Source organism: Colobus angolensis, unplaced genomic scaffold, assembly GCF_000951035.1.
Source record: "Colobus angolensis palliatus isolate OR3802 unplaced genomic scaffold, Cang.pa_1.0 Scaffold22, whole genome shotgun sequence".
Lineage (NCBI taxonomy): Eukaryota > Metazoa > Chordata > Mammalia > Primates > Cercopithecidae > Colobus > Colobus angolensis.
The window spans coordinates 2,361,787-2,384,779 of NW_012115377.1; the positions used below are offsets into that span (position 1 = coordinate 2,361,787).

General features: G+C 61.4%; 1 protein-coding gene across 1 annotated transcript in view; it reads left to right on the plus strand.

Annotated features, from left to right (window-relative positions):
• KDM4B (lysine (K)-specific demethylase 4B) overlaps nucleotides 1–22,153 on the plus strand; it is a 154,491-nt gene extending 132,338 nt beyond the window's left edge. Inside the window, exons 13-23 of the mRNA XM_011943480.1 lie at nucleotides 267–387; nucleotides 2,959–3,137; nucleotides 4,438–4,660; nucleotides 6,330–6,406; nucleotides 6,685–6,740; nucleotides 7,025–7,133; nucleotides 13,082–13,267; nucleotides 13,352–13,516; nucleotides 13,824–13,943; nucleotides 18,927–19,019; nucleotides 19,887–22,153. Coding sequence (XP_011798870.1) covers nucleotides 267–387; nucleotides 2,959–3,137; nucleotides 4,438–4,660; nucleotides 6,330–6,406; nucleotides 6,685–6,740; nucleotides 7,025–7,133; nucleotides 13,082–13,267; nucleotides 13,352–13,516; nucleotides 13,824–13,943; nucleotides 18,927–19,019; nucleotides 19,887–20,063 — 1,506 coding nt within the window. The 3' untranslated portion in view covers nucleotides 20,064–22,153. The remainder of the gene's footprint in view (nucleotides 1–266; nucleotides 388–2,958; nucleotides 3,138–4,437; nucleotides 4,661–6,329; nucleotides 6,407–6,684; nucleotides 6,741–7,024; nucleotides 7,134–13,081; nucleotides 13,268–13,351; nucleotides 13,517–13,823; nucleotides 13,944–18,926; nucleotides 19,020–19,886) is intronic.
• The last annotated feature ends 840 nt before the right edge of the window (nucleotides 22,154–22,993 follow it).

Sequence of the window (22,993 nt, forward strand, 5' to 3'; positions counted from 1 at the left end):
GGGGAGGAGGAGGGCAGGTGGGGCAGGGAGGAGTGGGCGGGAGGGCTGCCTGCTGGTCTCACAGGGAACCGTGGCTCTTCTCACAGGGCACGTGGGGTGTCTGTATACAGTTAGAGAACAGAGGAGCCCTGTGGCCCTTTGCTGGGACCATCACCCCAGGGGAGGAGACTCAGGCCTCAGGCACACTGAGCCGCTGTGTGGCTCCAAGGGAGCCCCACCCAGGGGTCTGTAGCGGGGCCCTCACTGCAGCCTGCTGTGTGTTCCAGGCACCGTCCACATTTTCCAAATTGAAGATGGAGATCAAGAAGAGCCGGCGCCATCCCCTGGGCCGGCCGCCCACACGGTCCCCGCTGTCGGTGGTCAAGCAGGAGGCCTCAAGTGACGAGGGTGAGTGGGGGTCCCCAAGTCGGCTCTCGGCCCAGCTCTGCTGCTGCTCGTGGGGGGCCCGGCTCCCCTGTGGCCTCCGGTCTCCTCCCCTGAACTCAGGCCTTTCTGTGGCTCTGCCGCCTTCTCTGGAAAATGGCGGCTGCGGGTACTTGGAATCACCAGGCCTGGCACTGCGTCCTCCATGCAGACCCAGCTCCTGCCAGCACCCCTCCCCCAGGCCTGGGCTGGGTGCCCCTGCCGGCTCCCAGGTGCACGAGGCTGCACTTCCTCTCACAGCCTCCGACCTGCTCGATGCCATTGGCTGCTCCTGTTCTCCGGAGTGTTAACAGAGCATGACTGTGCGCGTGGCAGGGGCCATGGTGGGGGCGGGCAGAAGTGCTGGCCACCAGATGGAGGGGATGGAAATGGGGTCAGAGTTCCGGGATAGCCAAGTGGGGCCTGAGAGCTCAGGTGGGGTCAGCATATATCCTCTCCCAGTTTCCAGCTAGTTTCCAGTGCCAGCGTTCCCACAGCCATGTCCATGCTGGAAACGGCCAGCAGTAGAAGTCTGTTCTCAAAAGTATTGCGGCTGCCTCGGGGGCAGGGGGAAGGCCACTGTATTCAAGTTGCATGACCAGGGGAAAACCCCTCACCCAGCCTGGTCACCCAGGCAGGTGGTAACTCCAGGGCAGGTGGTCACCCCTGGCAGGCGGTCACCCCCGATGGGTGGTCACCCCTGGCAGGCGGTCACCCCGATGGGTGGTCACCCAGAGCAGGCGGTCACCCTGATAGGTGGTCACCCTGGGCAGGCAGTCACCCTGATAGGTGGTCACCCAGGGCAGGCAGTCACCCTGATAGGTGGTCACCCTGGGTAAGCAGTTACCCAGGACAGGCTGTCATCGGGACAGGCGATTACACGTGTAGGGAGGCAGCTGCTGTTAGAGATGCCCGGCTTCGCTCTGCTGGCTGGGCTGCCCACCATGGGCGGTTCGGGGCCGGGAAGCTCGTGCCTCCCCATGGAAGATTCCTCCCGGGGCTGAGCACAGGCCATCCGGGCCTTGGAGAGGTTGGAACAAAAGGCTCCTGCGAGGCTTTGAGTAGGAGGGGAGAAGATGGAATCTTCAATTTAACCCTCAGCCGAGAGCTGCTGTCTTGTGTGCAGAAGTCTTGCTAAGCCAATTTTTCATCTTCCGCTTTGGCCTTTCACTGGGGATGCATGTAGAATCTGAAAATGGTCTGGATGGCGTCTTTCATCCTGCATGCAATTTGAGGGGTAGGGAGAGGAGGGTTCTAGAGGCGCCTGAGATCACAGGGCGGGAGCTCCCAGGAGTGGAGGAATCGGCAGGGGGACAGAGGCATGACCAGGAGCCTCTCGAGCTGCCTCGGGAAGGGGCCTTGCCTTCTACCCAGATATCTTTCCAGAAGGCACCTCCAGGGCCTCCGTGGACTCCCCTACTCCCCACACCCCACTGTGACCCTTTGGTGAGACCGGAGCCTTTGCCTGTGAGATCATCACGGCCCCAGAACCCCAGGTATCCTGGGGTCGTGAGTGACAGACACAACCAGTGGCTCCGTTCTCATCCCCAGGGCTTCAGGGCCGCTTAGGGCCTTCCCTGGGCTCAGCTGGCGGGACTGTTGGGTTTGGGTTTTTAGAGGAGTCTTGGCCTAAGGGCTTCCTGAGTTCCCTGTGGGAGTTCTGGGTCTCCACCTCAGGGAGCCTGCCCTGCCCTCCTCTAGGGGAGCCAGGGGCAGTGCCACAGCTGGACTGATCCCAGGACCCCAGGATCCCCTTTAGGTTGGGCTGAGGGTTGGCCCACAGGAATGGGCACCCCACTTCCTGGGGACAGCACCCCTGTGTCCACAGGAGATGCAGGGAGGGGAGGTGGGGAGATTGAGGTGTGACAGCTGGCAATGGAGACCATTAGAGTCCAGTGGGAACAGGCGACAGGCGGGAGAGCGACAACTGTGGCTTCTCACCAGCAGACCTCAGCAGAGTTTCCCTGTCACGCACCTCTTCCCGGCACAGGCTGCCTTGGCCTCCCAGCCCTGGGCACAGCCCCTCCTGCCTCCCTGCCACACTCCTCCGGCACCTCCCTTGAGTTCAGAGAGTCTGTGCCTGCCCAAGACAGGAAGGACAGTGTCTCTGAGTCTCTCTGGTCACTGCCGACGCCCCCACACATACTCAGACCCCAGGACGGGTGTAGGGCAGCCGGGGCAGGGCTGGACACTGAGTTTGGCCAGTCCTTGGCCCAGAAGGCCCCGGGCGAGTGGACGGCTCCAGATGTCCAGGGAGAACTAGGTGTTGGGGGAGGGGCTCAGAGGAACCACGTTTGGGGACTCCGGCCTTGGGTGGCAGTCGGCCGAGACGGACGTGTCCCCTCCTGTTGATGGGATGGGACGCTGCAGTGCCAGCTTGATGGGCATCGTGGAGAATGGGAAAGCCAGGAGGCAGGTGGAGGGGGAGCTATGGGCCAGGGACCCTGTGGGCAGCCGGGGCTATAGACCCAGGGCCATCTCCTGGGCAGTTGGGGTGATTCCTTGGATGAGTTTTCAGGGGACTCAAGTGTCTCTCCCTCTCCCCCGTTCTTCTAGAGGCATCCCCTTTCTCCGGGGAGGAAGACGTGAGTGACCCCGAGGCCTTGAGGCCGCTGCTGTCCCTGCAGTGGAAGAACAGGGCGGCCAGCTTCCAGGCCGAGAGGAAGTTCAACGCGGCAGCGGCGCGCACGGAGCCCTACTGCGCCATCTGCACGCTCTTCTACCCCTACTGCCAGGTGGGCAGGCGGGCCTTGCGGGTCCCAGGGAACCCCAGAGGCAGGGGCAGCGGCAGAGGGCGGAGGACCGGGCACCCCACATGCCTCCCTCTCTCACGCGGGGCGGGGTGTTGGCCAGCACCCTGAGTTGTGAGGGCTTATTCCTGATAGCTGTAGGCGGAGCCTGGTCTCTGGGTTTTGTGGGAGTGAAGCTTAGCAACGTGCACATCGCAGCATGAGCCATGGTGGACGGGGCAGAGGGAGGCTGCGGAGGCTCGGGGTCACTGGCCTCAGGGAGCGCCCAGCCTGAGGGGTGCTGAGAGGGGCCGGGTGGTGTGGGGGTGGAGTGAAGGCCCGGGTGCACCACCTGGGTGGCCGGGCGGGGCTCCTGCAAGCCCTGGCCTGTTTAGCTGAGCTGGGCACCTGGCTGAGGTCCTGTTTCTGGTACTCTTTCCACGCTGGCCTCACCTGTCCTCTGCACCCAGATGGGGAGCTGGCCTCTGCCCACGGCCATCCCAGGCATCAGCACCCAGCCCAGCCATTTTCCTCAGAATCTCTTGGATCCCCCCTCCTCTCCTTCCCTGGATGTGCAGCTTCCCCAGGACAGGACCTGACCCACGTGTTTTGCACTCCCAGCTCCTAGCCCATGCCCAGCATGTCCAGGCATTGGCAGAGCTGCCCTGGGTCAGGGACCTCACCCCCCAGGCCTGTGCACCAGCCAGGTCTGGGTGGACAGAGCCAGCGAGGGTGCTGTGCCAAGGGTGGCAAGCCTGTCTCGGGGCCCAGCTGCTGGGAGCTGCCCGCACCTGCATCTGTGAGCAGGATTTAGTTCTTTGGTTCCTGAGATAGACAAGACCTGACAGCCGACACCGTCTCCAGGCACTTGCTGTCCTTTGTGAGGCCAGAGAGGCTGCAGGGAGCCACAGGGCCGGGAACGCCACTTCAGACATGCGTCTTCCTAACTCCCCTTGCCAGGCAGAGTGCAGAGACTCATTCTCTCACACACCCCTCAGCATACCCCAGCACCAGGGGCCACCCATCACCAGGGGTCACGCAGGCCGGCCTGAGTTCTACGTCTGGATGCGACCCTCATGGGAAGGTCTTCAACGGGTTGGGGATAGGGTCAGACAGCATTTGGGGATCCTGGCTTTCTGGAGGAGTGAGAAGAGGGGCCGAGGTGGCTCTGGGTATCTCCCCGACCTCCCCTGCCAGAGCCAGGGGGCATCGAAGCCCAGGGCAGGTGCCCTGACAGAGGTCTGTGCCGCCCACTTGCCTACCCTGCACATGGCTCTGTCCCCTGAAGACCCCCTCTCCCCTCCAGGCCCTACAGACCGAGAAGGAGGCACCCACAGCCTCCCTCGGGGAGGGCTCCTCGGCCACACTGCCCTCCAGAAGCGGCCAGAAGACCCGACCGCTGATCCCCGAGATGTGCTTCACCTCTGGCGGCGAGAACACGGAGCCGCTGCCTGCCAACTCCTACATCGGCGACGATGGGACCAGCCCCCTGATCGCCTGTGGCAAGTGCTGCCTGCAGGTCCACGCCAGTGAGTGCCACTGTGGGGCCCAGAGGAGCCGCACCCTCCCTTAGGGTGCTGGTGGGGGCGCCGGTGGGGGCTCCATCCTCCCGTGCGGAGGGCCACGCCGGCTCCTCTCCCCATGCTGCACTTTCGGGGCCGGGGCAGGGGCCTCTTCCGGTGACTTCCTGCAGTTTCTGACTTTCTCGTCCTTCCCGTTGTGGTCCCACCATCTAGAGCAGGGGGAAAGGCTGTGGCCATGGAAGGACTGGGTGACCCCATGTCACCCCGGGGCAGGACAGGGCCTCCACCTCTCCCAGCGTCCAGAAGACGCCAGTGCAGGCCCAGGTGCCAGCCTCTGGTGCCAGCCTCCGCGGAGGAAGCCTCCGCTCCAAGGGGAACTGGGCTCATCCCGCCCTGTCCCTGACACCCAGAAGCTCACCCTAGGGCCAGAGCAAGAAACGGGCCAGATACCCCCTCTCTCCACAGGCTGTGTTCCCTGAGAGTGACTGTCTCTGCCAAGTAGCCTTTGGATGCAGACATCCCTGCCCTTGACCTTGGCCCAGGCAGGATTCCTCCTCACCGGGCCTCTGGACAGTTCTGCCGAGTCTTCCCCAAGGCTTGGGAGGCAGCAGCAGGAGCTCAGGCACCCGCTACGCCTGTGATTTGGGGCCATGGTTGAAACTGATGGTCACAGTGAGATTGCAGCGTGGTCAGGGCATCTGATTTCTCTCTGCTGTCGGGGACCCCTCCCCAATCCTGAGGCTCGACCGTGGTCTCTTTCTCAGGCGTGAGGGGGTGTCTGTCTCTTTCTCAGGCGTGAGGGGGTGGTGACAGGAATTGGACTTCCAGGGCAGGAGGAGGGCTTTCAGGAGACATTTAATTTTCTGTGCCCCTGGCCACGGCAGGTAGCCATAGATCTCTGTCCGTTTCCTCCTGGCAGTGGCCTGCCTGGGGCTTGCGTTGTCTCCTGGCTGGGAGGCTGTTCACTCTGCTTTGCTGGGCCTGGGTTTGAGACGTGGGGGAAGGGTTGCTGAGGGTCCCAGGCCTGCCACAGCCAGGGCTACACCAGCAGATGCCCCCACCCCCAGCCCATGCCCACCACCCTGCTGCTCTGGAGGCAGTGAGGTCCCCCCCCAGCCTCTTCAGTGGCCACCAGCACTGGCAGAGAGCCCCTTCCACACTGCAGGGCAGCGACCCCAGCGGAGGCAGAGCCCTGGGGGCAGGCGGCACCCCTGCCCTCACTTTGGGGGCATGACTTGGCCTATCATGCCCTTTCCCCATTTCCAGACCCAGGGCCACGTCCAAAAATGAGTTGCCTTTGTGGCTCTGGCCTTTCTGGACATAGCAAGGGGAGCTGCTTTTGGGGGTGCAGACCCAGGAGGGGCCCTCAAGATACCACCAGACTGAGTGCAGCAGACCCAGCTGGAGCTCAGGGGACCCTGTTCCCCTTCCTGCGTCCTCCTTCCACACACGCAGCTTCCAGACCTTTCTCTCGCTCCACGTGCAGTGGCCTGGATTGAAGCTCAGAGGGTGGGAACAGCACACACCCTGAATGCTGCCGCTGTGTGCGGAGGCGCCGTCCCTCCACGTGCGGATGCTGGCCCCCAAGTAACCTGGCGCCTCCCGCTGAGTCTCACTCGGCACCCGCAAGTCTCACCTGCCCTCCAGATCTCAGCCAGCCCCCACTGTCTTCCAGGTTGCTATGGCATCCGTCCCGAGCTGGTTAATGAAGGCTGGACGTGTTCCCGGTGCGCGGCCCACGCCTGGACTGCGGTAACTCGCTCCCTGCAGTGGCGGTGGTACTCTGAGAGGCCCGGGCCCCGGCCCCACTCCAGCAGGCTGACTTTGGGGCACAGTCTCCCCCCCATGGGCCTGGGTTCCTTCACCTCTGCCCTGAGGGGGTGGAACCCAAGGGATTCCCGCCCGTCACTTTGGTGGCTGCTAAGTTGAAATGTAAGGGCCGAGGGCTACAGTTGGCGGATCAGGCCCCAGGCAGCGTGTGGGGAACCTGCTCTGAGCTCTGCTCACCCAGGGCCGTCTGGTCTCTGCAGGAGTGCTGCCTGTGCAACCTGCGAGGAGGCGCGCTGCAGATGACCACCGATAGGAGGTGGGTGGCACCGCGCGTGGGGACTCGGGGGCCGGAGGGGAGCCTCCCCTGGGCTGAGGCTCTGCAGGGTGTGACCCTAGTGCCCAGGGGTCAGCCATCACCTCCGCGTAACAGCCCCGTGTCACGGATGGGGTGGCCGGGGCTGAGGAGGAGCACACACCTGCCCCGACTTCCCTGAAGGTCCCCAGGCCCTGACCCAGCCGACAGCAGCATCATGCCTGGCCCTCTGTGGCCAGCCCAGATCCTCGAAGGCGCACCTGACCCTGCCCCACCTGCCCTCCCAGGTGGATCCACGTGATCTGCGCCATCGCGGTGCCTGAGGCGCGCTTCCTGAACGTGATTGAGCGCCACCCTGTGGACATCAGCGCCATCCCCGAGCAGCGGTGGAAGCTGGTAGGTCCTTGCGGTCGAGGCCCACCCTGCCCCGTGTCTCTAGGGCCGCCGGCCAGGCTCGGCTCCCCACCTGCGCCATCCGAAGCGGTCTTTCCTCCAAGCTCTGCGTCTCCACGGGCGTGGTGGGCAGCTTTCAGGAAGCCAGTGACCCCAACTTCAGCAGGCGTGTTATTTTTTGAATCGTTCCCTGAGGTGCAAGGTACAAAAGTCAAAAGGCATCAAGGGTGCCAGAGATAAGCAGGCCCCGTCAGGTGCAGCCTCGGGGGCGTCCTCTGCAGGACCAAGCAGCCCATGCAGTTTCCACCTTTCCACAAAAGCAGAGGCGCCACACATGCCCCGACACAACCGGGCCTTCCGATTTTTGTTGTTTTTCTGATTATAACAAGCCTGGGCAACATGGTGAAACCCCATCTCTATAAAAAAATAAAAAACAATAGCTGGGCGTGGTGACACCACACCTGTGGTCCCAGCTACTCAGGCGGCTGAGGTGGGAGGATCGCCTAAGCCCAGGATATCCAGGCTGCAGTGAGCTGTGATCGTGCCATTACACTGCAGCCTGGGCGACAGAGCCAGACAGACCCTGTCTCAAAAAAAAAAAAAAAAAATTCTAACAGTGCTTAGCATGAGATCTACCCTCTTAAGAAGCATCTGAGGTCCCGTACAGCTTTCACCACAGGCCCAGGGGTGGGCAGCAGGGCTCTGTGGCCTGCTCACCGGTCTTGTATAACTGACACTTCGCACGTGCTAAGCAGCATCTCCCTCCGCCCACCCCGGCGCCCAGCAGTCTGCTTCTGTGTGTTTGCCTGTATTATAGGCCCCACGTGAGTGGGATTGTACGGTCTTTATTCTTCTGCGACTGGCTTCTTTCTTAAAAGACGGGGTCTCTCACTCTCACCCAAGCTGGAGTGCAGTGGTGTGGTCACAGCTCTCTGCAGCCTCAAACTCCTGGGCTCAAGTGATCCTCCTGCCTCAGCCTCCTGAGTAGCTGGGACCACAAGCACATGCCAAAAAATTAGGCTGAGTAATGTTCCGCCATGTGGATGGACCGCGTTGTGTTGATCCGGGCACCCGCCGATGTCTCTGCCTTCTGGCTGTTGTGGGTTGTGCTGCAGCGGATGTGGGAGTGTGGTTGTGGTTTGGAGATTCTGATGTCGTTTCCTGTGGATATAGACCCAGCAGTGGGATTGCTGGACCGTCGGGCAGCTCTGTTTTTAGCACTGGAGGAAACTGCCCTCCCTTGCGACTGGATGGACTCCCATTCGCACCCCCAGGGTGCTGGGCTCTCCTCTTGCCCTCGTCCTCACCCACACCTACCTTTGACTTTTTTGTACCAGCCGCCCTAGCAGGTGCGAGATGGTCTCGCTGTGGTTTGATTTGTGTTTCTCTGGCAGTCAGTGACACTGGGCATCTTTGCACAGTCCTGTTGGCCATCTGCATGCCATCTTTGGAGAAATGTGTGCTTCCTTTGCCCATTCTTTGCCTGGGTTGCTTGGCCTTTGTGGTTGAGTTGGAGGATCTCTGCTGCTCCACTCTTGGTGCACATCGAGGGCCCCCTGCAGATGCACGCAGCCTCCTTGGGCGTGGCGGGGCCTCATAGTGGGGGCTTGCGAGGCTTCCTCCTGCTCTCAGCAATGATGGCCCCCCTTTGGGGAACCCCTTGGAGCCACAGGGCAGTCGGGGAGTTGTCAGTGCTGGCCACCAGCTGGCTGTGTACTTGGGACAGATTCCTCGACCTCTCTGCCTCGGCCGTCTTCTCTGTGCTGTGGGGTTGCCACAGTCCCCACTCTGCAGGGCTGCAGTGGTGTGAGCTGGGCCCACTCCCTGAAGCATGGACCACCCCGTCTGAGCACTAGCAGCAGATCGGGGCTTGTCGCATCTGCAGCCTCGTCCCCCCAGGCCCCTAGTGTCACCCACTGCGTTTGATCCACACAGTGAGAGCCTGTGGAGTCATCCTGCGCTGTCCGTTCTGCAGGTGAGGAGCCTGGGGCCTGGAGGGGCTTGGCCGACTGTGGCCTGGGCTGCAGCCCCACAGGGCTGTCTCTGCTTTACACCCTCTAGCCCATCTGTGCACGAGGCACTTGGGGCCATCCACGCCCGCTGGAAATTGACACTCAGCTGGCCCTTTAAATCAGCTTCCTGCAGAGCCCTGGGATCTGGCCCAGAAAGGAGATGAGGAGGCCAGGCACGGTGACTCACGCCTGTAATCCCAACACTTTGGGAGGCCAAGGCGGGTGGATCACCTGAGGTCAGGATTTTGAGACCAGCCTGGCCAACATAGTGAAACCCCGTTTCTACTAAAAATACAAAAATTAGCTCTGCATGATGGGACATGCCTGTGATCCCAGCTACTCTGGAGACTGACGCAGGAAAATCACTTGAACCCGGGAGGCGGAGGTTGCAGTGAGTTGAGATCTCCCCACTGCACTCTAGCTGGGACTACACAGTAAGACCCTGTCTCAAAAAAAAAAAAGATGAGGAGAGCGAAATGCAGACTTTGCTGGGGCCGCGTCCCCACTAAAAGGGCTGCGCATGTGGTAGCGTTGATGGGGAGGACGCGTTTGTCCCTGTGCACTCCGGCCTCTGCACATGTGTCTTGTGGGCCTCTGGAGGCCGGGCCCGCAGCCAGTAGTACCCAGCAGCGTCCTGCTTGCTTTTCCTGCCTGGTTTATCTTCCCAGCTGCGGACACAGTGCCTGGTGTTGACAGTCGGGCTCGTGTGGAGGTGGGGCTGGAAGCAGACACGTCAGTCTGGCGGGGCGGGTGATGCCCACCATAGAGCCTGGGCTCCCGTGCCCTGGTGCGAGGCGCCCACGAGCCTGTTGGGCTTGGATGCCGTGCTTGGAGCGCACAGGTGCCGGGCCACCTGGGTGGGGCCACGCAGGCCGTCACAGAGGCTCATCTGGAGGGGGAACCCTCTTTCCTCGTTCGTGCAACAAGAGCGTGCAGTGGGTCATGCCAGCCTGGCCTGGTACGGCCGGGCGATTAGGAAGCTGGCAGCCCACGGGTGATGCTTCCGAGGCACCAGTGACTTGGTCCACAAACGTGGGCGTAAAAGGCCCCATGGTTCAGGTGGAGCAGTGGTGCGGTGCCGGCACAGTGATAAATCCTCCCGCCCTGACGCCTTATGGATCATCTGACATTTCCAGGACGCAGCCTCTTCATTACCGGTGCTTGTAACGATGAATTAAAAATCCTTTTACACAAGGCCCGCTTGTACTGCTTAATGGAGCTTTGCAAGGAGGCGGTGGTTAACTCCTGCTCGCCCAGCCACCCATCCACCTTCGCAGGCCACGGGCAAGCCGCAGGCATGGGGCACTCACTCCTGGTTACCCGTCCATCGGTCTATCTCCAGGACTCCCCAGCCACCGGCTCAGGGCTCCAGGCAGTCCAGGTGAGTCAGGGGGCTCCGGCTGGCCGCCCGCCTGGGCCAAGTTAGCACCAGGTTCTCAAGGCGTGCTGCTGAGAAGCCCCTCACCTACCAGCGGGGCAGGTTCCTGGCAGCGGGCAGAAGCACCAGGAGCTCCTGGAAGATCTGGGAGGTCTGGGAGGGGCTTGGGATGGGAGGAGGCAGCTTCAGGGCCGCAGGAGGGGTGGGCAGCTGCACCAGCTCTCCCCACTGCCACAGTCCTGTCTGGAGGGGTAGGGCCCGGTCAGGAGGGGGCTCTCTGCCCCTCAGGGGTTGGGGTTGTTTGTGAAAGCAGGTTGGTGGACAGCCACTGCGCCTCTGTGTGACACGCTGAGGACACAGTGCCATGGGGGGCACCCAGCGGTGACCGCCTGCCTCCTCCAGTCCGTGGTGCCCTGCAGACTCCGAAGCCCACCCTGCGTCGTCCTCACAGCCCTGTGGCCTCTGAGGAAGGACTCTGAGCTGGGAACTTCAAACCAAACACCAGTACCTGGGCCCTTCCAGGCCCCCCAAGGACCTTAGACCCTGACTCCCCGGCACACACTGGCCTGGGCCAGGCCAACACTGGACGCGGGTCTTCAAACCGCGGCTCCCAGGGAGGGAGGTGACAGCCAAGAATGCCTGCCCGACCTCCTGTGGCCACAGCGTGTGGCATGACCGGACCTCGTCTTAGGAGGGGTGGCTCTGGGCAACCTCGGCTCCAGGCGCAGCTCCTGACAAATGGCCTCATGGGTCCTGGGGCACACTCTTCGCAACGTGGAGACGCAGGGTCACGGGCTGCCTGCCACCACGGGGCGGAAGGGGATGGTGCTGTGCGCCAGGCTACCCTGGGGCTGGGTTTCTCCTGGGCCTGGGCTGAGGGATGGAGGCCTGTGGGTGACGTGTTCAAGATGGCTCAGCAACCCCACCTGACAGTGTCCAGGCCGGGCCTCTCCCCGACCCCCAGGCCCTCAGGAAGCACAGCCACCACTCGTACACGCCGGCCGCTCTGCTGGAGGGGGACGCCGTGCTGGAGCGCCGCCTGGCACGTGTTGTGTGATGGGAGAATTGGGTATTGACAGTTGAATAATGAGATCTCAATGCCGTCGATCAGCGCTGCTCCAGGCCCTTGGCTTATCTGGCTTTTGAACATGGTTTATAGAGCAGTGACGGTGCCACTTATTAAATGCTTATCGGGGCCAGGCGTGGTGGCTCAAGCCTGTAATCCCAGCACTTTGGGAGGCCGAGACGGGCGGATCACGAGGTCAGGAGATCGAGACCATCCTGGCTAACATGGTGAAACCCCGTCTCTACTAAAAAATACAAAAAACTAGCCGGGTGAGGTGGCGGGCGCCTGTAGTCCCAGCTACTCGGGAGGCTGAGGCAGGAGAATGGCGTAAACCCGGGAGGCGGAGCTTGCAGCGAGCTGAGATCCGGCCACTGCACTCCAGCCCGGGCGACAGAGCGAGACTCTGTCTCAAAATAAATAAATAAATACATACATACATACATACATACTTATCGGGGCCTGGCGTGGGTGTGGTGGTCGCCAGGGTCCCAGTGCTGACTGGGGCGGGTGTTGCTGACTGGGGCAGGTTTTGCAGCAGGAGTGTCGCGGGATGAAAGGTGGCTCTCCAATGCTCCCTCCTCACCAAGGAGGCTTCTCTTAGGGCTTCTTGTTAAAATCCAATGTAAAGGACCCGCACAGTGGCTCACACCTGTAATCCCAGCAGTTTAGGAGGTCGAGGCAGGAGGATCCCTTGAACTCAGGAGTTTGAGACCAGCCTGGGCAGCACAGCAAGACTCCACCTCTACAAAAAATTAAAAATTAGCCAGGCATGGTGATTGCGTCTGTGGTCCCAGCTACTCAAGAGGCTGAGAGGGGAGGATCACTGGAGCCCAGGAGTTGGAGGCTACAGTGAGCCATGATCGCGCCGTGCGCTCCAGCCTGGGCGACAGAGCAAGACCCTATCTTAAAAAAAAAAAGAAAAAATCCTTCACTCTCACCATTCTCAAGTGTGCCACTCCATGTTTTTTAGTACATTCTGAGTTGTGTCGACTATCACACCGTCTAATTCCAGAACATTTAATCACCCCATGAAGAACCGGCCCCATTACCAGTTGCTGCCTTCCCCGACCCTGTACCCACGAGCCCACTTCCTGTGTCTGTGGGTTGCCAGCCCTGGGGGTTGCAGATCACGGGGTCACACGGTCTGCACTCACTCCGTGTTCCCAGGGCACATCTCTGTTGCCCCGTGTTCCTCTCTGGCTGAGCAACACCACGTGGGGCTCTTTGGTGCCTGTCCCAGCAGTCGCTGACACACAGGGGGACAGGAGAAGACTCCCCCGGGGCTGAGCAGCAGGTGGCTGGGTCAGTGGGTCTGGAGGACTTGGCCAGGGAGGCTGTGGGCTCTGGGCTGGGGAGGGAGCCTCTCGCCGGGCAGAACACAGGGCCACTCCCACCATGCCTCCCTTGAAGGCTATGCCGGGAGGGGCCGGTGCCTCCGTCCCAGCGTCCCTAGGGAAGCTCCAGCCCCATGCCCTGCCTGTGTCCCCATCCCCAGAAATGCGTGTACTGCCGGAAGCGGATGAAGAAGGTGTCGGGTGCCTGCATCCAGTGCTCCTACGAGCACTGCTCCACGTCCTTCCACGTGACCTGCGCCCACGCCGCCGGTGTGCTCATGGAGCCGGACGACTGGCCCTACGTGGTCTCCATCACCTGCCTCAAGCACAAGTCGGGGGGCCATGCTGTGAGTGCCTGCCCGCCTCATTGCCCCGATCCCCGGCTCCCGCCCCACCGACGCCCACGCTGACCGTCCCCCGCACCCTCCCAGGTCCAGCTCCTGAGGGCCGTGTCCCTAGGCCAGGTGGTCATCACCAAGAACCGCAACGGGCTGTACTACCGCTGCCGCGTCATCGGTGCTGCCACGCAGACCTGCTACGAAGTGAACTTCGACGACGGCTCCTACAGCGACAACCTGTACCCCGAGAGCATCACGGTGAGTGTGGGGCGGGGCAGAGGGGAAACTGGGAGCAGCCTGACTCCAGATCCCTCCACGGGGTCCCCTTGTCCTCAGGCCCCAGGCCCCTTCAGGAAAAGCAGTGCTCACTGTGTTCTGCAGAAACAAAGCAGAAAGCGACACACAGTCAGGGCTCTGCACCGCCCCTCTACCCCCGGCCCCCCGCAGCCGGCTTTGGGGCTTCAGGCAGAGAACCTTACTTGCCAGTGTGGAGAGGGTCTAAAACCCAGCGACAGCCCCGGCGTAGTGTGGCTGGGACCTCACCTCCCGCCTGTTCTCCCTGCAGAGTAGGGACTGTGTCCGGCTGGGACCCCCTTCCGAGGGGGAGCTGGTGGAGCTCCGGTGGACTGACGGCAACCTCTACAAAGCCAAGTTCATCTCCTCGGTCACCAGCCACATCTACCAGGTAAGCGCGGAACCTGGCAGCCCCGCTGTGCCTTCGCCAAGCTCTTCTTGTAGGTGTGGGAACGGGAGGATCACAGCCCTGGCCGATGTGCCTTTGCCTGGGGCACTGGCGGGCGTGGGCTGTGGTTAGTGAGGCCGGCAGGGCCCAGCTGAGCCTCGGCTCGCCTGCCTGAGTTAGAAGCACTGGGCTTGTTCGTTTTCAAAGCTAAAGGGGCCTCCACTCTGGTGGCATTTCCCTTTGAGACGCCTCAGTTTTTCTTAACATACGTTCTCCCTTTCACCGATTCGGAGCGTACAGCTCACTACCCCTGGGTTTTTGTTTTTTTTTTAATCAAGTTGGTGGTGAGCTGCTTCTCATGATTGTGGAAGAGAAATTATTTAAAAGTGTGGAATCTTAGACCCGACGCGGTGGTTCACCCCTGTAATCCCAACACTTTGAGAGGCCGAGGCAGGCAGATCACTTGAGGTCAGGAGTTCAAGACCAGCCTGGCTAACATGGTATGGGGGTTTCTGGACACTCAGTGACAGGTCAGAGAGCAGTGACCGGGCGGCGCCAGCCTGCACAGCACGGGGGGGTCCTGGACGTTCAGTGACAGGTCCGAGAGCGGTGACCAGGCAGGGCCGGCCTGCATGGCACGGGGGCGGTCACCACCCGGTCACCACTCTCAGACCTGTCACTGAGCATCCAGGACCCTGCGCTGTGCAGGCCGGCCCCACCCAGTCACCACTCTTGGACCTTGCAGAGTCTTCCCTGCTCCTTGAGAAGGAGGTGGTTTCAGGGACAAGCCATCCCCGTGGTCAGCTCTGTGGGAGCTACCACCAATCTCCAGACACTGTCACTTCTGCTCAGCTCCAGCCTGCCCCACGGGAGGCTCAGGCAGCTTCTTGGACTTCCTGATTGTGTTCGGCTTAGACTAAGGGCAAGGTTGATTTGCACCCCTTAGCCCATCCCAAGCCGCAGCAAAAGAGAATAATTCCCGCTCGGCTCACCTGGCAGCTCTTCTCTCAGATTATGAGTTTCAGGCTGGGCTGGGCGCAGTGGCTCACACCTGTAATCCCAGAACTTTAGGCCGGGCGTGGTGGCTCACGCCTGTAATCGCAGCACTTTGGGAGGCCGAGGCAGGAGAATCACTTGAGGCTAAGAGTTCGAGACCAGCGTGGGCAACAAAGTGAGACCCTGCCCCCCGCCAATCTCTACCAAAAAAATTTAAAAATTAGCTGGGCATGGTAGTGTGCATGTGTCATCTCAGCTACTCAGCTACAGGCTGAGGTGAGAGGATCGCTTTAACCCAGGAGGCTGAGGATGCAGTGAGCTGTAATTGAGCCACTGGACTCCAGCTTGGGCGACACTGAGACCCTGTGTCCAAAAGACAAAAAAAGAAAAATATCTGCTGGGAAGCATTCTGGTGCATGTCGTATACGGCAGGATGGGTGGGGTGTGTGTGACAGTGACAAGACCCTCCGCCTGCCCCGGAAGCCTCAGAGTCTGGCCCAGGCAGGTTGGACTGGACTCTAAGGAGGGGAGGTTGAGCCAGGACCTCTAGAACACTGTGGAAGTTTACTCCAGAGATCAGGCTGAGCACGTGCCAGTCTCCTTCCCTCAAGAAACCTATGAAGGTCATAGAAAACACGTGAATGAATGAATAGCCGTTTATAACGTACATAGCACAGCCGTGCTGGAAAACGACAAGGGAGACTCAGGGTGGATCTTGACAACATCCCACAGAAGAGGCGCCGGAAGCAGCCCCCGCCCTGGTGGCGAAGGAAGCGGACAGTGCTCGGGTGCTCCCAGGATCATTGACATGTCACCAGAGCCCAGGAGGGGGCCAGCGTCAGGGAGCTCACCCCAAGGAAGCCGAGCTAACGAGACAGTCAGAAATGAGATGATGCCAGCCAGGTGCAGGGGCTCATGCCATGATCACAGCACTGTGGGAGGCTGAGGCGGGCAGAGCGCTTGAGCCCAGGGGTTCGAGAGCAGCCTGGGCAACACAACAAAACCCTGTCTCTACAAAATAACAAAATTAGCTGAGCATGGTGGCACGCACCTGTAGTCCCAGCTACTTGGGAGGCTGAGGTGGGAGGATCACTTGAGCCTGGGAGGTTGAGGCTTCAGTGATCCAAGATCACACCACTGCACTCCAACCTGGGTGATGAAGCAAGGCTCTGTCTCAAAAAAAAAAAAAAAAGTCACATCTCCAGAGTGCTCAGGGGCAGGGGGCAGAGGCTGTGGAATCAGTAACAGGTGGTATTGGAAGCCAGCAAGCCACCGTGGAGTGCCCGCCTGCCTGTGAGGTGGCAGCAGGACCTCAGTCACATGATCCTGCCAATGCCCGCTGTGTGGTGGCCGAGGAGGTGGGGCTGGAGCTGCCTGCCCCGAGGCTGAGGCCTGGTCAGTGGGGGCTGGGGCAGGCCCAGGTGACAGCAGGGCCGAGTGGATGGGACGCCCACATGCCAAGGCCCCAAGACCCCCCCCCCCCACCTGTCCGGAACACTTGGAACACATTTCCTTCACACGTGACCCCTCGAGATGCTTCTGAGAAGTGCGGGCAAGACGTCGCCACAGGGAGCCTGGGCTGAGGCGCACGCCGCTCTGATTTCCTGTAGCTGCAAGCGTCTCCAGTTTTCTCAAAATGTTAAAAAGCAAACCCTCCCTTCAGTGCTCGCCCCGTGGAGACTCATAGTGAAAGCAGATTCCAGGGAGGCGCTGGGAGGAAACAGCCTGAGTCTCCAATCAGGCCCCAGTTCCCAAATTACCCGAGCACAGAAGATTCCCCGGGAGCCCACTTGGACCCGGCCGTGTGAGCGCTGTCCTCCTAGGCGCTTCTGTGCTCCTGAGAATCTGGGGCGGATCTCCCCAGTCTTCCCGACCCAGAAACCTGAGCCAGTTTCCGCTGAGTTTCTAGAATGTGCCTTCCCCTCCCGGCAAGGCTGCTTGTGTGCCTGACTGAGTCGCCCTGTGCCGCGCCTGCCAGAAGCCGAGAGGCCGAGTCGGGGCCGGGGGGCTGGGGAAAGGCTGCAGGTGGGCCTTGGGACTCCTGGGGTGGGAGCTCCAAAACCTGCTGCTGCCCGTGGCAAAGCGGAGTCTGGCCATACCGGGGGTGGAAATCGCTTTCCAGGGTGCTAGGGCTCCGGGACCAGGACTCCTCTGCCCAGATTCTCCTCACTGGGCAGGCGCTGGGAAGGGGTCTTCTCCTGGTGGCTTCCCTCTACAAATGGGATGGGCGGGACGGGGCAGAGGGTGGCACCCAGGTCCTTGGTTCCCGGCAGGTTCCTCCACACATGCCCAGGAGATCTGTGCTGTCGTCCCAGGACATGACCCAGAGGCAACTGGCCAGCCGAGAGTTCACACTGGGCACTCCCAGCCCTGCTCCTCCCGCCACCTATGCCAGCCAAGAGGCCTGTGGAACCCACAGCAGACTCTCTCCAGGGCCCACCTCTGTCTCCATCCCCAGCCATCCCTGGAGGAGTCACAGGGACTCTGGCTTGGCCGCCCTGAGGCAGGGTCTGTGCCCCCGTAGAGTGGGAGGTGCTGTGATCCCGGGCTACCGCCCTGCACGCTCCCTGGGACATCTGGCCCCAGACACACTTCCGTGACGGTCTTAGCATGTGACTTTTTTTTTTTTTTTTTGAGACAGAGTCTCGCTCTGTCGCCCGGGCTGGAGTGCAGTGGCCGGATCTCAGCTCACTGCAAGCTCCGCCTCCCGGGTTTACGCCATTCTCCTGCCTCAGCCTCCCGAGTAGCTGGGACTACAGGCGCCCGCCACCATGCCCGGCTAGTTTTTTTTGTATTTTTTAGTAGAGACGGGGTTTCACCATGTTAGCCAGGATGGTCTTGATCTCCTGACCTCGTGATCTGCCCGTCTCGGCCTCCCAAAGTGCTGGGATTACAGGCTTGAGCCACCACGCCCGGCCTGCGTGTGACTTTTATACTCTTCTCTGATGGTCTTAATGTGTCCCTTTTGTTGGTTTTGAGACGGGGTCTTGATCTGTCACCCAGACTGGAGTGCAGTGACCATGAGAGCTCACTACAGCCTCGACCTCAGCCTCCTGGCTAGCTGGGACCACAGGCACGTGCCACCACGCCCGGCTTGTTTCGAGTTTTTAAATGTGAAAAGCCAGCCCTCTGCTATGGGAACCTTCTCCCCTGGAGCAGAATGGTGGTTAGGGCCGGGGAGTGACCCCTGCACCTTTCCTGGCTTGGGAACACGGCGCCTGTCGCCCATCGCAGTCATGAGGTGGGCCTGGAGACGCACGCCCCTCCCTGGCATGCCCTTCATGGGACAGTGTTGTGTTGCCAGAGGGTCCCTGAGAGAATCTCCGCGAGCCTGAGCTGGCGCCAAGCGTAACGAGGAGGAAGTGGGGTGCTCCCAGTGCCCCTCACCAATCAGGCATCTGCCTCCTGGAACAAGGCACCAGCTGGGGAGGCTGGAAGGGGGTGATCTGTCTCTTGAGTTGAAGGGAAGAGGTGACCGAGCTGTTTTCAGGGGGCCACACGTAAGCTGGGGGCCCTGTCCTTCACCTCTGGTTGAGGACTCCTGAGCTCAGGCCCCTGCATTCCCCTGCCCGGTCTCGCCTGCCTCCCAGGCCCTGTTAGGGCGCTGCACCCCCTGCCTGGCTCTGTGTCCACCCGGTGACTGTCGCCTTGTCCTGGGGCTGTGTCTTCATGGAGACCGATGTCTGTCGAGCTGGGAGGAGGTGAGGGGTGAGGGCTCTGTCTCCATGTGGAAGCTGCGGGGTCCCCGCCTCTGCCCCAGGCTGTCCTGTCCTCCGTCATCCTTGCACCATGGGACGGGACCCTCCGCCTGATCCCTGTTTGCTGCAGGCGGTGTCAGAGGTGGACATGAGCTTCCGCTCGGCTGCCTGTGGCCTCTCGCGGGCCCCGTGCACCCACGGGGGCCGGCCTCCCAGCCCTGGAGGCTGTGGCCTGCCTGGAGCACCTGCCAGCCCGGCAGTGCCAGGCCCCTGAGAGCCACATCCCCTGCAGGTGGAGTTTGAGGACGGGTCCCAGCTGACGGTGAAGCGTGGAGACATCTTCACGCTGGAGGAAGAGCTGCCCAAGAGGGTCCGCTCGCGGCTGGTGAGTGCACGTGGCCGGCCTGGTGGCTCCGGGTGACTCCTCAGGGAGCCCGTCTGGGACGAGGCGGGGCACAGACTGCGTCTTCCAGTGGCGTGGACCACCCCTTCCTCCTGCACCTCTGCTGGAAGGGGGTCCCGGCCGCCCCGGCACAGCTGGCCCATGGGCTCCTGGCAGGGGACGCTTCCTTTGCCTTGACTCCGGGTGCACAGCTCCTGGGCGATGCCCGTCGTGGGGAGGGAGGGTTGGAGGAGCCCTCCCCTTGTCACGAATGTGGGGCAGACCCACCAAGCCCCCTTGCCCTGCAGGACCCGCGCTGCCCGACCCCGCACAGGGTGGCCTCTGAGCCACCACAGGTTTTGGCGCACAGGCGAAGCACGGGCACCCAAGTTGTCGGCTTAAAAAAGCTTTCCTGAGCTTTTTCCTTATTAAACGGGAGCCTGAGTCCTGGCGGCAGCGGAGGCAGCACTGGCTTTCACTCCCGCAGCCCTCATGGGCTTCCTTTATTCTCTTTCTAATCCAGAGGCGAGGTGTGGAGGGGCAGAGCCCATGGGGGAGGTTCCTGCTCCTGGCCACAGCTGCTCAGCCACAGAGAGGTCCCTCGGGGAACAGATGGGGGCTGCCAGACGGACGGTCCCAGCTCCACAGCTCCAGCCAGGGCACCCCACTAGGGGGCCAGAGGCTGGGGCGAAGGGCAGGGCCCCTCCATTGGCAGGATCCGGGGTTTGCAGGAAGACGGGAGCCTCTGAGCAGCCCCCACAGCCATCAGGGCTCTGTGTCCAGCTGGCTCCTCTCAGAGGCCATGGACGGTGGCCAGGGCTGCACAGAGCGTCTCCACCATGCTAACCCTGTGCTTCCGCTCTCCCGCAGTCACTGAGCACGGGGGCACCGCAGGAGCCCGCCTTCTCGGGGGAGGAGGCCAAGGCCGCCAAGCGCCCGCGTGTGGGCACCCCACTTGTCACGGAGGACTCAGGGCGGAGCCAGGACTACGTGGCCTTCGTGGAGAGCCTCCTGCAGGTGCAGGGCCGGCCCGGAGGCCCCTTCTAGGACAGCTGGCCGCTCAGGCGACCCTCAGCCCGGCGGGGAGGCCATGGCACGCCCCGGGCGTTCGCTTGCTGTGAATTCCTGTCCTCGCGTCCCCGACCCCCGAGAGGCCACCTCCACGCCGCGGGTGCCCCCTAGGGCGACAGGAGCCAGCGGGACGCCGCACGCGGCCCCAGACTCAGGGAGCAGGGCCAGGCGGGCTCGGGGGCCGGCCGGGGGTACACCCCACTCAACTACTCAGAATTTTAAACCATGTAAGCTCTCTTCTTCTCGAAAAGGTGCTACTGCAATGCCCTACTGAGCAACCTTTGAGATTGTCACTTCTGTACATAAACCACCTTTGTGAGGCTCTTTCTATAAATACATATTGTTTAAAAAAAAAAGCAAGAAAAAAAGGAGAACAAAGGAAAATATCCCCAAAGTTGTTTTCTAGATTTGTGGCTTTAAGAAAAACAGAACAGAACAAAACAAACACATTGTTTTTCTCAGAACCAGGATTCTCTGAGAGGTCAGAGCATCTCGCTGGTTTTTTTTGTTTGTTGTTGTTTTAAAATACTATGATTTGGCTATAGAGCAGGCAGGGAAAGAGGCCCAGTAATGGGAGGGTGAGCCTGGGGGTGGGCAGGATGTCCCAGATATGGCACAGCCCGGTCTCGCCTCACCCCGGCTCCTGGACTTTGATGGTCTGGGGACCAGTGCCTGTCCCCGCTCTGCGCCTGCTGGGAGGAGGCCCAGGCTCTCTGGTGGCTGCCCCTGTGTGCCTGGCCAGGGGAAGCCCCGGGGTCTGGGGCCTCCCTCTGTCTGCGCCCATCTTTACAGAATCAACTCTCCGGGGTTCGTCTCTTTCTCTCTGTCACCCGAGAGAACCGCAGGGCTTCCGGAGGCTTCCTTGCAGACGAAGCACCCCTGGACCTCCCATGGCTTAGGGTGAGGGAGGCCCCCAGGCCCTTCTGGTTGGTGTTGAGTGTGGACAGCTTTGCAGCTCTTGGGGCGCAGTCCTGAGTGGGTCGGGGACACAGGGCCAAGGCAGGCCTTTGGGGTCCCATTCGCCTGCTTCCGGGCAGGGACAAGACCTGGTGTCCTTGGTCCACCCACCCACGCTGCTGTCACTTGAGGGGAATCAGCTTCTTAGGAGTGGGTTGAGCTGATAGAGAAAAAACAGCCTTCGGCCCAGGCTGGGAAGCGCCTTCTCCGGGTGCCTCTCCCTCGCCAGCTCTGCACCCCTCTGGGGAGCCTTCCCCCACTTAGCTGTCTCCTGCCCCAGGGAGGCATGGAGGGGATAATTCGCTTGTATTAAAAACAAAAAACGGCTGAGGCAGGAATTTGGGACCAGCCTGGGCTGCATAGTGAGACCCCATCCCTACAAATTTTTTACAGATTAGCTGGGTGTGGTGGTGCACGCCTGTGGTCCTAGCTACTCGGGAGGCTGTGGTGGGAGGATTGCTTGAGTCCAGGAGGTTGAGGCTGCAGTGAGCTCAGATTGCACCGCTGTACTCCAGCCTGGGCAACAGAGCGAGACCCTGTCTCCAAAAAAAAAAAAAAAAAAAAAAAAAAGCAATGTTTGTACCATAAAACAGTGTCCTAACAGTCCCCAGGCTAGAGAGGACTAAGGAAAACAGAGAGAGTTACGCAGGAGCAGCCTTTCATTTCCTTGGTGGGGGAGGGGGGCGGTTGCCCTGGAGAGGGCCGGGTGGGGAGGTCGGGGGGGTGTCAGCCGAAATGTGGAGGTGGTCCTCTGCACGCAGCCCTCGCCCAGTGTGGCGCTGACACTGTATTCTTACGTTGTTTGAAAATGCTATTTATATTGTAAAGAAGCGGGTGGGTGCCTCTGCTGCCCTTGTCCCTTGGGGGTCACACCCATCCCGTGGTGGGCTCCGGGACGGCCTGCGTAGACGGGCCGCAGAAGGGCAGGCCGGAGCTGCACGCTCTCCCCACGAAGGTATCTCTGTGTCTTACTCTGTGCAAAGACGAGACAAAACCCAGCGCTCTGGTTTTTCCCCACCTGAGATGAAGGATACGCTGTATTTTTTGCCTAATTTCCCGGCCTCTAGGCTCATAATGAATTAAAGGTTCATGAACGCTGCGAAACCCCGTTCCACGCCCTGGCACGTGTCTTCATTTCTGAGCCTGTGCTGGGGGGACCAATGTTGGGGCCTCCCTGGGGTGGGGCTGCCCGCGCTCCGTTCTCCTGGGAGAAGGTTTGCTTCCAGAGCTGGATGTCCCTCCCCTCCCACTCTCCAGCGTCCCCAACACTCAGCGGCTGTCATGCCCCTCACACTGTGGCCAGGCTGGGTGACTGCCGCAGCAGCCCCCATGATCCCCCCCCCACCAATTCCCTGAGGGCCTGGGCCTGTCCTCACTTGTCCCAGCCAGCAGCTGCCCTGTCCCTGTCCCCAACCCAGTTCTGGTGACACCTGAGCCCCGGGAGCGTCGCTTGTGGTGGTGGTGGCTGGCGGACGTGCTGGGGCTTATGGCCCTAGATGGCCACTGGGACCCCGCAGTCCTGGCCTGGGTCACTCAGTGCCCACCCCCACCAGGCCTGGAGTCAACAGAGGGGACACTGGAGACCTGAGCCCCCCTCAGGGAGGTGACCCTCCTGTGCCCGGTGTGCTGCAAGAACATGAAGAGGCCCCTGTGGCTGGAGCAGAGGCAGGAGGGGGAGAAGGGAGGAGTGGAGGCGGGTTGTGCAGGGCCTTGTGGGTCTCGGGCAGGACTTGGGCTTTGAGGTGGGAGCCATGGAGGACTGTGGGCAGGGGAGGGATGGGCCCTGACTCAGGTGCTCACAGGCGCCCTCTGGTGATTGTTGTGGGGAGGAGAAGGGGAAAGGGCAGAAGCCAGGGACCAGAGCAGGGGTCAGGTGTAGTGAGAAGTGGTGGACTCTGGGTGCATTTTCAGGGCAGAGCCAATAGGATTTGCAGATCACCCGACCCCCT